Below are 18,291 nucleotides of genomic sequence, written 5' to 3' on the forward strand. Positions count from 1 at the left end.
AAAGTCACCTTCACCCTGCCTGAAGTCGCTCAAAGCTAAATTTGTATATTTTTCTCCCACTTTTGCCAGTAAATAGCATTTCAATATGCATGAATGAGGTTTGAACTTGCCCCCAGGACACAGCCTATTCAAGTGTAAGTAGGGCTGTACACAGTTCCACCCTTCCATCCTGCTAGTGATGGCCCATCCAGGCAACCCTAAGCTCTCTATTGTGTGTGGCTGTCTAGAAGGAATACACAAAGCCCAAGTGTCACCGACACAAAGCCATGTGACCCAAAAACTGGCTACAGTCACTAAATGGTTAATGAGGAAAAATGCCAACCTTCAAAAAGTGACATTTTCAAAATTGTAATTGAAAATATGACTTCATCATCAGAAAGGATTTTTTATTACAATTTCAAAGACACCAAACATGAACTGGTTACCTGTTCTCATTTGGAAATTATGGCTTATTAAACATAATAAGATAACACCAATGTTATCCTATTGGAGAGGTAGACCTGGCAGCAGTGAAATGAATGAAGTGTTTTGCACTACCAGGAAATGCAAAACCTAAAATTACATATCCTATGTTTTAAATACACTACACTCTGCCCTCCGGGCTGTCCAGGGCGTAGCTTAGGGGTGACTTATGTGTATTACAAAGGAAGGATTATTTTGTCAGGTTGAGATAGCAGTTTAAAACTGCACTCAGTGGCTGCAATGGCAGGCTTGAGACATGTTTACAGGGCTACTTAAGTGATTGGGACAAACAGTGCTGTGGGCCCACTAGCAGCATTTAATTTACAGGCCCTGGTACATGTAGTACCACTTTATTAGGGACTTAAAAGTAAATTTAATAGGTCAATTAGATGTAAACCAATTCTATTATGTTTTAAGTAGAGACCACAAGCACTTTAGCGCTGGTTAGAAATGGTAATGGCAGAGTCCTAAGGCTAGCAAAAACGAATTCAGAAAATAAGAGGAGGGTAAAGGCAAAAATGTCATGGTGACCCTGCAGAGAGGGCTATGTCTAAAACCAACAATTACTGGGTGTGACAAATTCCACATCTCTGCTATTTACTCTAGGCACATATTCGCAGCTAAAACTGTCAATATACAACAGGGAGAAAATGCTTGGAATTATTTTGCTGTTGCATTCTAGGAAACCGAGGTGACCTTATTTACCACCTGCTTTTAGGTAGAGGGATTGTTTCAGGCCTATATTCTGCTACTATTCAGTAAAGCATCAAACTTGTAACTGCGTTTTAAAATGCTCATACTATATTTATTGTATGCTGTATTTAGCGCTATTACTGAATTCTGAATGTAGTGACTATCACTTGCAATAATTAATTATTATCGATAAACTTGAAATGCGTTAACGCTAGCAGTTTCCAACGTACAATTGACTAGATGGGTGGACATGCAGCATTTACCAAGACATGCAGTTTTGGCAATAGCGCATGACTTGTAATCACAGCCTTAGCGAGATTCGCCAAGGACCTGGGAATTACAGCAGGGTAGATTTGCAGAATATGAAGACTCTATTCAGTCCTGACTGTCTTGTTTAAACATTGAAGGCTCATATCAGCTCTCTTAGGAGAAGTGTCTCCCAATTTCAGTGCCCTGATGTTTTTTTTCTCCCGCCCATTTCTCCCTCTCATATCACACAGGCATGAGCCAGGAAGATATTCGAACAGCAATCGTTCCAGACTAGCAAAACAGCTCAAAGAGCATGTCAAATTATTTCTCAGCACCCAGTCAGCGAAAAATCAAGAGTGAGTGAGAAAGTACAGAGTCAGTGAGAAAGTACATAACGCATGTAAATGATTAGTCTGTAACAGAAATGACAGATCAATAGCTAAATTGAACAGGTAAGATAATAGCACCATAACAGTTAAGAAAACGGGTTATTTAGAATGTTTAATCGGGTTTTCAGGTAGATCGGCTGCTCCATTACATAACCTTTAGAAGTGCTAATTGATCTGATATTCATTTCCATGCAGAACTGAAATGTAGCTGTAATTACAACATGATTCCATTGAGTTTATCTTTCATGGAAAACCGTGAGTTAGTCAATCTGAGGACGTCCATGCTAAAGTCTTTTTAGAAACGGCTACAGATGAAAAGTGATTTGAGCTATAAAACGTTGGCCCTGATAAACGCCAATTAATATCTTACTAGCTTAAAGTTTTACAATTTGTTCCTCCTCCACGTCTTGTGGGATTATAAAAGGCACGCATGGACTTCTACACTTGCTTTCAGCTGTCCTTCAGAAACACAGACCTACAACTGGATCGCAAACATGGCAAAAGGCTTCTTTGTCAGTCCACTGCTAATGGTCGTCAGCGCCCTGCTCTCAGTGGCGGCTGTGGCCACTATCATAGCACTATCAGTGGTGTACTCCGAGGAGAAGACCAAGAATGGTAACTCCATCCTTCCTGACAGTAGCACTGTGGTACCCACAGCTGAGGCAGGACCCACAACTACCTCCAGACCCATCACACCGGCTGCCTCCACTCCACCACCAAGCCATCCTTGGAACAGATATAGACTTCCGAAGAGCCTCATCCCACAACACTATGACGTGGAGCTACAGCCCTACCTTGAGAAAGACCCCCGTGGTCTTTACATCTTTAAAGGCAAAAGCACTGTATATTTCAGATGTACAAATGCAACAAACGTTATCCTGATCCACAGCAAGAAGCTGAACTACACCATGCAGAGTTCATTCCACGTATCTCTGAGCTCAGTTGATGGTTCGCATCCTCCATCTATTAGAAGAACCTGGCCTGAGGCACCAACCCAGTACATGGTGGTGGAGCTGAATGGCAATCTGGAGAATGGGAAAGACTATGCACTGTACACTGAGTTCACGGGAGAGCTGGCCGATGACCTGGCCGGGTTCTACAGGAGTGAATATATGGAAGGAAATGAAACCAGGTAGGAAACCAAGTGAATTTTGCTATTTTGAGAAGATGTATTTCAAGAATAAAAATTGGTCGTATCGCACTATATTGAGTGGCACCTACTGCTTGTCCCTTTTTTAAAATGTATTCAAGTTACCTTACTATTTTATTTGACTTTTACTTTTAAATTATTTATGTTACCTTTAATGATGGAATGTCCCAGAGGAGGCGTTGGTGATACGAACGTACTTTGTGTGGGTACTGAACTAATCCGTAGCAGAATTCTGTATCCTCAGCATTAATGGGATAAAATACAGCTAAATTACTAAATCATAACAATCTTAAGAAAGAGAGACATTACAATGTTTTCTTGTAATAGATGCAAAGAAATGACTAAAGTCCATAAAAAGGTAGAACTATTTGTTTGCTTTTAAATTATATACATAATAACTTAAACTATGTGCAAATAAACTATGTTGGTTGCATTTAACTCAGTCTTGTGAAAAAAACGATATAAACGGGCTTTTTTTTTAAATATGTTTCAATTAAAAAAGGTCTAACTGTAAAATCGAGTTAACTATATGAATTTCTCATAGAAAGCTGGAACTCAATAAGAAAAGGCTCGAGATCATATCACATCTTGAACAATCGGGTACTTAATTCTCTTTTTTAAATGCACGAAATTGAAATCAAATAATGAAGATTCCATGGGCAGCTAAAGCCCACGCGTTGAAATATCTTATTTCCCTCAACCAGTTATTAGTGGGGTCATACATCAAGTTTATAAACATTTTGAGTTCATCAGGTATGAAAAGTAACTGAATTGTAGAGATGTCAATCTTGCATTTAGCTTGAACTGTCCCCCACGGTTACTGTACCTAAAGAGAGTGAGAGGGTCAACTATGCAAGGGAACTGTTTATTTTGAGAAAATCCTGTTTTCCACAATTGAGTGTAGCAAACGGGATCATTGCAAGAGCGCAACCTATATATTTTTATATGTAGTCAATAACAATTTTCTTTGCCTAGTTTGGAAAAATTTGCACAAATTGTGAAATATATGGGTGTTTGGGTAATTTTTACACTGTTTTCACGCAAGTGAACATGCATGGTTTTATGTGTTACTAAGTTGTATATGTATGTGTTATTTATAAAGTGCAAACCTAGTCAAAAGGCAGTGGAACTCTGTACACAGTCAAGTGCAAGGAGACAGTGATCCAGAGATAGGTGATTTACCTGAATTCCTTGGTGCAGAAGTGTACTGTGCCGCACTGCAATGAAGCATTCTTTCAAGAGTTGTGTCTTCAACTCTTTTCTAAACTGGAGCAGCTTTGGGTTGCTCCAGATGTGTACAGGAATTTTGTTTTGGATCCTGGGTGCATAGATGGAGAAGGCTTGCTTTCTTGTTTTTTAGGTTTTACACTTCTCAGTCTCCAGTCTGATGGTGTTCTGGCTGTGAGTGAGCTGAGAGCCACTAGAGATGGTGAGCTTCTCCACAAGATAAGTTGGGGTACTGGTGATGATGGTTTTGTAAATGATGCAGCTGGTTTGTAAGATGGTTTGGGCCAGCAATGGGAGTCAACAGAGTTCCTTCAGGTTAGGGGTGATGTGATCATATTTCTGAATGAGATGAACTGCAGCATGTAGGATGCCTTAAAGGGGGACAAACATGGAGCCTGGTAAGCCATGGAGCAGGGCATCATCAACATTCAAATGCAAGAGTACAGGGGCTTGAACCTCAGTTTTGAAGTCGCTTTGTGGAAGAAATGGTTTCACTTTCTTTAGAAGAGAAAGCTAGTACCAGGCTCTCTGTGTTTCTGGCAATGGGTTCCTTGAGGGTGAGGTTGGTGTCCAGAATGAATTTAAGTGACTTGGCATTTGTTCAAAGTTTTGGTTCGAAACCTTCAAGGGTCATGTCTCTGATGCAGGTTTGTACTATTTATTGCCTGTTGTTCTTGTCAAATACCAGGAATAATGTGTTGGTGAGCTTGTGGATGGCTCTGGACTTCTAGCTCTGGATGAGGTGTAATCAATGCTTGAGGCATTGGATGCCTGGTGTGTTTAATACTCTAAACTTCAATTGTGTATCATTGGCATATTGGTGATTGTGGTACTTTTATCTGTGAGTAGAGCCCTCATTGTAGAAGTTGAAGGTGACATGGGATAGATAGCATGAACTCCAAAGGTGCTAGGAATCGTTTCGGATCTCATTTGTCCTTATGAACAAACTGGTGTCAGTTGAAAAAAAAGAAGAACTTGTGAATGTCGTTGCCAGTGAATCCTATTTGAGACTTCACAGTGGGGATGAGGGTGGGGTAGTTGATTGCACTTAAGACAGCTGAGAGGTCTAGCAATATTAAGAGGCAGGGGCCATCTTCATCTGTGATGAGGAGGGCTTCTATGGTGTGCTAGGTAGCAGTCTCCATGATATAGATTTGCCTGAAGCCTGATTGGAAGTTGTGAAGAAAATTGCAAGCATTGAGGTGTTCTTTGAGTTGGGCATACTCTGCTTTTTGAATTAACTTTCAGATGGATAGGTGAATGATGAGGTGTAGTTGGTGAGGTCATCATGGTCTAGAGTAGGTTTCGTTATGGAATATGTGGCTGTCTTCGTAGCTTCCAGGAAGATGACTTGAGTTAGGTAGACATTAACAATGGTGAGTAGGGACGAGCGAGCATCCTTAGAGAACGTATTGATGAAGGATGAGGGTATGACATAATCTTCATAAACTATGGCTTTTAGGAAATTGAGGTTGTCAGCGAGGTCTGCAAATGATCGGGTTTGGATGATCAATGCGGCATTCTATGACAAGTGGTGGGTGTAAGAGGAGAAGCCCTAACTGCATAATTACAGCTTTTCCTGTCTGCTGTTGTCTTTGTATGATAAGTGTTTTATATAAATGAAACAAATAAAATGCTCTTTTAGAAACAGTAATGTTCTTAACCACTCCCTCAGTGAAGACATACGAATAATACAGATACACCGCAGTAAAATAATATACCCTTATTAAAGTACACATTTTTTTGCTGCACTTCAAAGAAGCAGGTCTGCAAATATGAACGTCTAATGAAGAATAGGTTTGATGCATAAACTAGATTATAATTTACAGCCATTTTCTTATTCTCATCCATTGTGTGACCCAAGAGTTATGTAAGAATTATGTAAAGAATGTGCATGACCCTATGATATCCATGTACACTGGTGACTTATGATTTTGTTTCTTACTGTATTACTTGTTCATATTTCTTTATGCTTACATTACAAATGCATAGTGTTAGGCAAATGTGGCAATTACATGTTTAACATTTGTTCACTGCTAAACAAATTATTTCCTTACACATGACACCGTTTCATAGTCACACCTTAATATACTGGATTGATTGGTGCACTGTATTGTACCTTTTGAAAGATCTTCAAACCCTGCCAACAAGGATGCAGATCTGAGGAGGCTCCATCTTGCAGTTCTGTAGCTAAAAGTTGAAGTAAAAGTAAATTATCCAGTGAAATTCAGAGTAGTGTTGAAAGTTAATATCTGCACTTATTTTCCTTCATTCAAAAATATAGTAAAAGCAAATGACAAATTTATAAAAAATTGAATTTTGTGAAAAATAGTAACGAATCCGAAGAAGTGACCCAAAGCAATTCATACTTACACATAGTCAAGGACTGTGTTCTTTCGATTACAGATGAGACGGCAGAAAATATTTAGAGCCTGAATCAAAATCGTTTTCAGGCAATGCCTGAGGCACTGGTATGCCAGTGCTCATGTCATCAACCACCCACCCCCCAAATAAAAATGCTCCATTAACTCCATAGTTATTTTGGGCTTGCAAACATTAGCCATTCCATGATTAAAATGTATTTTAAATTCTGTATTAGCTTGCAGGAGTCTTGTGCTGGTTGTAGTGGTGAAGGGCTAAAACGTCCATCTCTTTGCAGCTGTGCATCAAAGAGGCATTGCTCATCTCAACTGCACAGGAGCAGGAGCTCATGATGGACATGCAGAAATTCTGACACAGTAGATTTGGGGGAGATTATTGTGCTAATCACTTCTGGGCCTGCTTCATCCTCCTCCCTGAGGAAGTCTAGCTATGGTTTTGACTTTACTGCGCAGCTAACGCCAGACAATTATGAGAGAATTACCATGAGCGGGGCTTTGGCTCCGCCCACACGTTGGGAGCCAGAAATGTTTTGATTGGGTGGAAGTTGTGTGATTCCACAAAAAGGCTTACCCTGCACAAAGCTGTGATAATTGTACCCAGCTGCCTGAGGTTGAACTTTAGGAGGTACACACATGACATTGTAATGCTACTTTAGTGTCTTAGACACCTGGATAATGTATGGTGTTTGTCTTTCTTTGGCAGCAGCACAGATGGGACTCTATTCCTATTTCTTTATTCGGCTAAAAAATGTAACCATAAAAGATACAGACTTGTTCAAACAAGTGCGACACAACAGATACACGCTGTGATAATGAAGGTTGATACACAATTAAAAAATGATGAGCATAACATCTAACCCAGAGAACAGATCAAATTAACCACATTTAAAAAAAGAAAAAGCAGCCCCATAGGCAGTAAATTCATCTTGCAGTAGTTGTAAAAGCAACAAAGCGGGGCCCACTTTGCGATAATTTTGGCCTACAAAAGAGGGATAGCATAATCTTTCCTGGGTATCTCATAAAACCTACAAAACATTACAAAACGCAAGGTAAATCACTTCCACCATCTTTCCATCCTTTTGGGACCACTATTCACAAATGAAATAGATTTATGTTGAACCTTCTGAGCAAAAGGTGATGGGCACATTTAATACGACTCTCCGAGGCAGCCAAACACCAATGGAATCTCGGATTAAGGCTGCAACAGGTACTAATGGAGGGCCGTGGACCTTGATGAAGTAAGTGGAGCACCCGGGCTCACAAACCGGATAACGCGACGGGCCTAAGCGGCACCTCGGACATTACCGAGTAACTTTTTCACCCTTTAGCTCTCACATTCTAAATTTCAGCGTGTGACTACCGACCCTGCCCCCTTGCGGGATTCATGTTGTCTATGTCGAATATACCATAGTAAGCATTACCTTACTAACTGAAGCCATACAGCCTGCCTGCTGCATTTTAGATGCTGCTGAGCCCATTTATAAAATGCGATGCACGCATGAGTGTAACATACCCTCACCACCGCATAGATCAACAAAAGATCAAATTTGAAACTGTGTATGGCACACACGTGTGCATGGTCCGCACATGTCTAAAGCAACTATATGTTTTTCTGTTTATATGTTTGTGTTTTGTCCCATTTTTCCTTACAGGTAACAACAACATTGAAGGATTAACTAGGAGAATACAACTGGTTCTCCACTTTTTTCCGCACCATAGCGAGTGCAGCACTTTTTCATGTAACCTAACCGTTACCAACACTTTTAATACACTTTTTTCTCGCACTGGTCTTTGACAAAAGCCAGCAAATTATAGAGACAGGCTGAAACATGTAGACCAACCCTTAGGATATTGGCGTCTAAACCTAACCTCTACACATATCCGTATCTCCTTATTTTTAATCCTGTCACCTTGCCCACTATTAAAATCATATTATAGATAGTTTTAACATCACATCCACTGCACCACACTGCACATAAAAACCAGCTCCTTTGTATTTCAGGCATCGCAGCACACCCGGGGTGCACTCGGCACCTTGGGTGGGACCCGATGAAGAAACATGCCACCAACTAGGTAGGTGGGTGAGGCTTTTCTAAAGAAACCTACTGGTTTCCCACAAATATAACCTCGAGGCTTCCAACTGTGAGCCAGTTTTCTTGACTACATTTGATGGTTACTATTGGTTACAAAAGTAAGGTACAGCTCCATAAATAGAACAGTTTTCAACATCACAAACCTCTGAACTGAAATTTTTTGTAATTCCTGACTTTCCCTGTCTGCTTTTTGACGCATTAGGACATTTCTTTTAACCCAGATCAGGCTTAACTAATGAGCCAGGGTCAGAGCGGGACTGGGTTCACAAACCTGCCCTGGCAAATAGTATACATCTGCCCGGCCAGAGGGGAGGCGGGGGCTGGCGGTAACACTGCTGCTGCACTTTTATTACAAGGGGACAATTTTGCAGCTCTGCTGCAAAACCAGATCCCAATAACAAAATCGACCCTCACTGGTCCAAAACCGTCCCCCATCCTTCCGGCCCACGGGGGAAAATCCTGGTGCCCGCTACGGCCAGTCCCGCCCTGAACTGGGTTATCAAATAAGTTGCACCTCCCTAAGTGATCAAAAGACTAATTAATGTACATTAGTCAAGGGATGTAGTGAGCACTATTAAGGGAGAGACAATTCAGCAAGACATCTCTTTTAAGTTTTGTTTCTTCCCTAATCCAAACTGCTACTCAACACAAAAGGGGGTGAAGGACTACAATATCAGAGAAGTAACTTGCGCCCAACTCCTCATGCACTAGGTATGCTAGAAGGCTTTGCTATATACTTAACAGGCACCTAAAATATGTGTTCTCAATAATCTGTAGTTGCTTAACATCAGTATACTCCCAGATGTCACTACCATGAAAGATTTTGGGTATGCATTTTACTTTTAATTTTCAGCAACCCTATCAAAGGTTTCCTACCCATCCAGGATGCAAAACCTGAAACTGCAGAGATTTCCCTAAAACATGAATCATTTCTGATGTGCATAAGAGGCTTTCAATTCATTCAAAGTTCCCAAGTAAAAATCATTCGTTAATATATGACCTCTCACTTGAAAGGTCTTGGTTTTGGTGGATTGTGGACCAGCCATCATTACAAATCATCTGTTAAAATTGGTGGCCAGATCTAGATTATCCATTAAAGCCACACATGCATCGAGGAGTATTTGCAGATCCTTCGTATCTTTAGCTAGCAGAACTGCATCGTCCGCGTAAAGCAGTGCTAGTAAAGGTAATCTCCTGACTAAGCGCATTCTGCACATGTCGGTACTAGCACCTTCTCTAGTCTGTTTATATACAGGGTGAATAAAAACAGAGCCAGCCTTGACTGACCCCCTCTGGTGGTCGTAAAGAGCCAAGTACAGTCGGAACCATATCATACGTATTACAGCTGATGTGTTAGTATGGAGGTCACTCAAGAAAAACACATATCCATTCCCATAGCCAAAGGCTTTGCCACAATTACAATGATTATTTGGTCAAAGGCCAAGGTAAGGTCCTTAAAACCAGTATGAATTGAACCAGGTCTGGCTACAGTATATTTACTAATGATCATATACAAATTCTAGCATTGCTTGTTAGGAGACCAACCAGTCCCAAATCCATACTGAAAGTTGGACAGGATATGATTCTCATCAGCCCATGCTGTCAATCTATTAAAGATGATACACACCATAAACTTCACAACTGAGTCAATCAATGAGATCAGTCTATAACCGTGTTTGTTATACTTATCTTCATTAAAAAAAATATATATATATTTCTGAAGCCATCCAGGAGTGTGGGGAACCCTCCTTGACAGTTGTGTTTAGCTTCTATGCGAGTAAAGGGGCCCTTACCTTTGGTTCATTTAAGTAAAACCCAGGTGAGATCCCGTCTGGCCCAGGAGACCTGCTCTTAGAGAGTCCTAAAACACTATGGACTTGGTCCTCTCTGCTGCATCACACCCAAACCTTCTGCCTTTACCCTCCACGTTTTGCAGGAATTTGTTATTGTTGTCTCTAGGACTCTTTTCACTTTACCACTGCTAAACAGTGCTAAAGTGCTTGTGCTCTTTCTTTTTAACATGGTAAAATGTTCTTACACCTTATTGCCACATTTAATTTACTTGTGAATCCCTTGTAGAGTTATATGCCATATACCCTGGGCCTGTAAATTAAATGATACTTGTGGGTCTGCAGCATTTATTGTAACACTACTTTAAATAGCCCCTTAAAACATGTCCAAGGTTTGCCATTCCATCTTGAATGCAGTTTTACACTGCAATTTCGATTTGCCAATATAATCCCCTTGCAAAGTCTTAAACCCCCTTGCCCTACATAACCCATAAGGAAGGGTGCATTGCAATTAAAAGGTTAGACATATTCTTTTAACTTTTAAATTTACTGGAAGTGAAAAACTCCTAAATTCTTTTCTCCCTAGCGTGAGGCCCACCACTCCCATAGGATAGCATTGGGTTGCCTTATTACATTTAATCCCCACAAGGTCAATATTTGAAACAAGTTGTAAACATTTACAGTTATTTCTGAAGTCACATTTTCTCATTTAGAAGACACTGCCTTGTGGAGGTCCGAACATTCACTTCCCCACAGTGCAATCAAGCCCTCACAGCATTTGTGCATTATCCCACTCAAGTCCCTGAATGGATAGCAATTCAACTATCCCCCCCACACAAAATTTCCACAAAAGAGCCTAAATCTGAAGGTACAATATTCATTGGTCCCAACAATGTGCAGCATCCAATTGATGTTGAAGATGTCCTAGTTGTGAGCTCCAGACCTTTGCAGCTTGAAGCTTTCCACATTTTTTGACGGCTTCACCGAGACCTCGTCTGTCATCAACCTGTCGTCCATGAGCCCGTCTCCAGATCCAGCATGCAGACTTGCCTGAGGACTCTCCCTTCTTAGACATTTTCTGAGTGTGAAGGTAACTTTCTGACCGAGACCAATCAGACCTGTGTATTCAACACACGCTCCCCAGCAGTTAGCTGAAACCGTACCCTTTTACTGGTCTAGCAGTACCACTTGCCCGAGGTTGGTACTTTGCATTGTTTTGTGCTATTTTTATTTAAAACTTTGAAATTCAAATCTTAGGTCCCCCTCTTCATTACTTTGAGTCCTGCTCTTCCTCCTCCCACGACTCTTACATCACTCCCTACCTTCGAAGACCCTCTGGGTTTACTTAAAGGAACATCCTTCTTTCCAACTATAGTATAAGAGGTTGCCTGCTTCTAGGGAGGCCTACCTCCTCACATATGACAGGACTGCCAGAAAGATGACAAGACCTCAGAGCTATGAAGATTATTAGTAAGTAATTGCGACATGCACTATTACACAAAATGTGATTGTTCAAGCTAAAACTTGAAAGCAGGACAATCGGCTATTAATCACATGTTCCAGCCAATAGAATTTAAATGCTGATATAAATATGCAGCAAGTGGCCTATACATATTTACTGCTTTTCACTTGCCCTGCTGGCTGACCAGAATTCTGCTTCCTCTTCTTCTTCTTCTTCTTCTTCTTCTTCTTCTTCTTCTTCTTCTTATTAGTAATAATAATATTATTATTATTATTATAGGTATTGTTGTTATATTATTTTTATTTTCATCATTAGTAATAATGACATCAATAATGATAATAATAATGATAATAAAACAGTAATAATAATAGTTTTATATTAAGCTGTTGCTGTTTCTAAGCAGGCATCCATCTTATCTCACCTAGCCATGTTGCTGGCATAAGATGAAAGGCAAATGGTAGAGGTCATGGGACATATGTTCAATGAATGGGATTGTAATAAAAATTGCAGCATCTTATATTTACTAGATAGATACAAATTTCTTAGATTGAATGTGATGGCTATGTACTGTTCATTGATTGTGAAATTCCCCAAAATGGGCTTGAGTTAACTTTCAGTTCGGTTTCATTTCAGGATCATTGCGACCACACAAATGGAAGCGACCAATGCCAGGAAAGCCTTCCCTTGCTTTGACGAGCCAGAGATGAAGGCTACGTTCAATATCACTTTGATCTATAAGCCACAATTTGTTGCGCTGTCAAATATGCCAAACATAAGTAAGTTACTTTCTTGAGGTAAACACAGTTGTCATACAAAAATGTCAAATTTCCATGCAATATGTCCTTTCTGTATTAGCAATGCCGAATTTAAAAAGATTAGCCTAGCGCATAAACAGCACTGGGAAAACCTAATTGAGTCCATATGATACACCACAAGACTGCCAGTGTTTGGACCGGTGAAGGGGATTCAGTGTTTGTCAGCAGCCAGTAACCAGTAGATTGTGATGATGCTACGTATCACCTTTCGAAGGTATGCATCGGATTCTTGACTACACACTAAATCTCACCTGTACTCTCACCCCTACCTCTCTCGCATTGTGGACTTTGGTGTACCCCTTCAAATATACAGAGCATGGTTCTGGCAACTCGACCTGGGGTGGTGATGGTGATCTTCCAGCCTCTCTTTTGTTTTCACTTTCTCAGTTGGACAACAAAAACATTGGGATGGTGCCAGACTTATCCAATGCACCCCCCAGTACCTGATGGCCTATTGTCCTGCTAACTCACAGTGCCCCCATTAGTACTCCTAACACTGAAATGGTTACATATAGAGTGAACAACTTCAGAACATCACAACACTGACTCCCCAGGAATTGTGGCATCAGATTTGGGACTTTTTCACTCAGTCACTCGTGCATACCCAGAGACATAGACAAGAAATACAAAAAGAGGGATTTCAATATTTATTGAACCAGTTGTGATTCTAGTATAAAATGTATGCACTGCAATGATTAATAGACAGAAGCAGATAAAAGGGATTAGCAGTATGACAACAGTGAAAGGGATAAACAATTACACCATTATATGCTGGCATATAAATACTGTGTACAGTCTACTCCTACAATGTGCTCCCTAACCTAGTTACCTAGGGTAGGCGATCTGCTAAAATCCTTACTGGATGACATAACTCCCCGTTACCTGTGTGTAAATGTGTTCAGATCCCCATCTCGTTCACAAGTTTTACATCCCTCCTCATAGAGAGAAAACAAAAATCAACTGGGCTGAGACTCAACAACATGACCTCGCAGTGACAGCAGAGGGCTACTCTGATTTAAACACACAAATGTGTGCGCATTTATAATAACAATATACATGCTTCTGTGTTGAGATTTCAGCTGGGCTGTTATTGTTTATCCTTTTGTAATAGCTATGTCGCCTCACAGATGAATAACAAACAACATTTGCTCAATGTATGTTTAGTTCTTGCACTAAATTTCCAAGATGTCGTGATAGTGTACTTACGAAGTGAAAATGTAAGCGATGTGGTTTCAGAGAAACTAATTCTGCACTTTCATGCAAGCAAATGTGTGTCAAAAGTCATCATGTAGAAAAGAAGGCAACTTGAGAAAAGTGTGCATGTAAAGTGCAAAAAATGGCAAGTGTTCATTCCAGCACCAACCCAGCCATGTGACAGTTATCCAGTACTATATATATATATATATATATATATATATATATATATATTCACTGAAAAAACCATGGGTTTCAGACATGTTACAGTTAGCGGCAATTTTACTGATAAAAAACCAATGAAATTCCCCCGTTATAGTTAGTGCAGGCAACTATAACTCACGCGACCGCAATCCTCTGCTGATGCTAATACTGTATTTAGACACTTATTTGCCCATGTCTTCTTCCATAAATTTTTAGCTATACATATATTACAAATATTTTTTTTTCATAAAGACACATATGTCATCAGCAGAAGATTGCGGTCGCGTGAGTTATAGTTGCCTGCACTAACTATAACGGGGGAATTTCATTGGTTTTTTATCAGTAAAATTTCCGCTAACTATAACATGTCTGAAACCCATGGTTTTTTCAGTGAATTTGCAAGGTTTTTTAAATGCTAATTCCTAACTATAACGTGTGTGAAACCTATGGTTTTTTCAGTGAATTTGTACGGTTTTTTAAATGCTAAGTTACTTTACGCCATTCGTGGCGTGCACGCCCACTTAACGCAGTTCGTTCCGTGCGCGCACGGTGCGCTTCGCGGACCGTGCGCGCACAGTGAGCACGCAGTTAGTGCCGTACACGCAAGGTGGGCACGCAGTGCGCTACGCGCACCGTGTGCCCACGTTACGCACCGTGCGCACATGGAGGACATATTATGTGCTTCCTTGTGATAGGTAATCTGTTAAATTTAGTTTGTAAGTGATGACAATAATATGCCATGCACAGAGAGTGTTTTTTTTTTTTTATTAAAATTTTTAGCGTAAGCGCACCGTACGCGTACGGTAAGCGTAATCGGCGAAATTTTCAAAAAATAAAAATTTACCGTTTTTGGCCTTGGGGGATCTTTGAGGACTCAACTAACATGGCTATGTGCATGGGCGCTGTCTAAACAGCCCCTTTATATGTTTTTTGCCTTTGTTTACAGCCCCCCCCTCAGAGTGCGAGAGAGAAAATGGCGGCCGCCGCTTCCTGGTTTCGACCGATTCGAATGTTTACTTAGATGTAACAGCCAATCAGAATCGCGCTCGCGCACGCCACCGGTAAGCTTACGGTAAGCGTACCGTAAGCTGGCTCAGATATATATATTGATTTAAAGGCTATTTTCTCAGAATCTACTGAACAGATTTACACCAAACCTACAAAAGGCACTTCCTTGACCTGAGGACTACCTCTCTGCCAAATTTCTAGTAATTCTGTTCAGCCGTTCGGGCTGTAGCCCTGTCTAAAGGTCCTATGGAAAAATGCATGGGAAAAACGCGTTTTGGGACCCCCCTTTTATCTCAGCCCCCGCTTGACGAATCCCCCCGAGACTTTCAGGGAAGGAGCGGAGCGTAGCGCCCCACCTATTTTGAGAAATTCGCGAGGATTCGTCGACCGGCGCCAAAGTTATTCAAAATAGAATGTTGCGGATTTCCTATGGAAACAGGGTCCTAACTATAACTACCTACTGGCGACCGCCAGTAGGTAATATATATATATATATATATATATATATATATATATATGTATTCAACATATATCTCCAAAGGAAATAATTGGCCCGCACTCCCAGTCTCTGAAATCAATATCCTCAGTATTCTTCATTCAGCTTACAGCATTACAATCCTTATCATCAGGCTTTCCTGTTCACAAAGACTTCTGGTCCTGGTAGTTTTTACATTACACTAACCATGACTATACTTCTGTGTTTTGGTTACCATGACTAAATGAAACATTATTATTTGGTAGGCAGCTGATTAGTCACAGGAGTGATGACAGCCCACTGGTGGGCATATAATTTTTCAGAAAAAAAATTGAAATATATAGGATCCAGATGACATTATACCTTGAACCGCACAGGTTAAAAATTCCCCTCTTTAAAATCAATGTTCATTATGATATAACTGAACTGGCAAATATAGCCCCAATAGAGAATTATTCTCGATGTGGTAACTCGCTACTATCAGCGGTCGAGTGAATTGGGGTATGATCCTATTGAGAATGTGTTCATATATGCATAATGTGTACTGACATTTGTGTTAATGAAAGTGAATAGTCTACACGAATGTAACACCAAATTATAGTCATGGTTAGTGTAATGTAAAAACTACCAGGACCAGAAGTCTTTGTGAACAGGAAAGCCTGATGATTGACATCATGGATCACATGACTTAGCATCACACTGTTTTTATTGGTGGATTTGAATTAGGCATATTGACCGTGACCAAGCTATCGGCGGATAGCGAAACGCGTTGGTTTGTCCCTCTAAGGATTGTAATGCTGTAAGCTGAATAAAGAATACTGAGGATATTGATTTCAGAGACTGGGAGTGTGGGCCAATTATTTCCTTTGGAGATATATGTTGAATTTGTATCGGCGTGGCTCTGCCGAGGTTTCGCACCGGAAAACAGAAGCGCCAAGGGTCGACAACACGGAGCCAATTTGTGGTTATATATATATATATATATATATATATATATGTCAGGCTGAATTAGTAAAAGTTCCCACCAATCAAAACTGCCAATTGTTTATGTGTTCCGAGAGGTGGATGAAACATTTATGTTCTCAGCAACCGCAGACAATGATATTAGAGCCAAGATCCAATTCATCAGGAGCAGATAATCCCAGGAAGGCTTGTAGAATGCATCAGAAGCAACGGCAAATGGACTCCGATAAAATGGGCCTTTATGGGGTCCCCCAGTACTTCCATGTCCAGAGCCTGAACCTATTGCTTTCCTAGGCACAAGTCTAAGGCACACTCGAAAGTGCACAGCAGACAGCGGAATACAGGCTGCATGCAGTGAAGCCACACAGTCTGAAAGGACAAAGAACCAATGCTCATTTAGTTCCTGAAGCAATGGTGCAATGAAACATTGTACCATGTTTTCATGGCACAGGAGCACATGTGGTAGTGCCAGTTCTATTCAATATTGAAATGAGACATCCATTGCAGAGCAGAAAAAATACAAACACGGTCTCGACAATCAGGAGCAGGACCGGTAAAAGGCTTCCAAAAACGCTCCAAAGCACAGAGCTTATGAAGGACGGAATGACTCCAAAGACTGTCTTGAAGGTGCTAACCAGACGAGAGGCTATGCTTTTAAAAAAGGGCTTACCCCTGCAGTATCCATCATGTTGAAAATGTGATGCACCAGTTCTCCAAAAAGTGGGAAATTAGTGTGGAGTAGCAACTGTATCTCTAAGGCGGATCTTGCAACTTGAAGATCAAAGGTCTCCCTTGCAGATGTTAAGGCCACATCTTTCTGAAAAAGTAAGGTTTCCAGTCTACTCAAGGCATCAAAGTGCACACATAAATCTTTATTGAAGGTCAAAGCATTGACTCCCTAACTGTACCGGCCTGGGGAAACAATACTTGTGCATAGCAAGTCGCAAAGGAAGAAACTGTGGCAAGATAGACTATACCCAGTCTCATTCTGCAGAACTTTTATCGCTCCACATTAAATAACTCTCATTACAGAGCAATCTGAAAGCCTGACAAAACACATCCACTGGGGAACCTTTCAAGTAGCAAGATAGGTTTGCCAGGGATGCATTACAACCTCCATGAAGCGAAACATCCTTGCACTCTAAGGAATGACGTAACTTATTATCTCGTAAAAAGTCAGTATTCCCATTCCAACAACGGAATTTAAAAGGTAAAATTCAAAACTCATGTACATACCCCTCCCCTAATGCTTAATATCTGTGCAAATGATGGTGTTGTAGACAGTATTGGAAGAGGAATGTCGAAATCGGCAGAGTAATGAACCCATGGATTATCCAATCTGCAGGAGCATTTCTGCAACAGTGAAAGGTAATGTCTCTAACCTCTCTATATGTAACATACTGTATTTCGCATCTTTGCGTGCCATGAATATTTGCTGTTTCGTAAGGTGGTATGGTGAACACAGACTTGTGCCATTAATATGTCGCCATGGGACATGACCAGAAAGAAGTGTCTGAAGTGTCCAACTCAATAGCATTATCAATCTGAGTTGTGGCTGCTCATTTTGTAGAGCAGATACATTATATTGTATAATGTCTTGTGCTGATTACACTATGTTACCCAGGGAGTACATTCTAGAGGACAAGGCTGTCATACCATTGTCAACTACTGCTAGTGCCTTTACTTTCAGCAGCTTCCTTCTCAGAAACATTTAAGACTTCATTATATTCGCATTC

General features: G+C 40.6%; 1 protein-coding gene across 2 annotated transcripts in view; it reads left to right on the forward strand.

Moving 5' to 3' along the window:
* The first annotated feature begins 2,231 nt into the window (after positions 1-2,231).
* Positions 2,232-18,291, forward strand: part of LOC146860508 (aminopeptidase N-like) — a 257,086-nt gene continuing 241,026 nt past the window's right edge. For both annotated transcript variants that reach the window (XR_014978825.1, XM_085644420.1), the window contains exons 1-2: positions 2,232-2,925; positions 12,530-12,672. Coding sequence is in view for 1 of the 2 variants with exons in the window: in XM_085644420.1 (XP_085500546.1) it covers positions 2,288-2,925; positions 12,530-12,672 (781 nt within the window). In the remaining variant the exon portion in view is untranslated. The remainder of the gene's footprint in view (positions 2,926-12,529; positions 12,673-18,291) is intronic.

The sequence above is a fragment of the Triturus cristatus genome, chromosome 3_1 (genome assembly GCF_964204655.1).
Source record: "Triturus cristatus chromosome 3_1, aTriCri1.1, whole genome shotgun sequence".
Taxonomy (NCBI): Eukaryota; Metazoa; Chordata; class Amphibia; order Caudata; family Salamandridae; genus Triturus; species Triturus cristatus.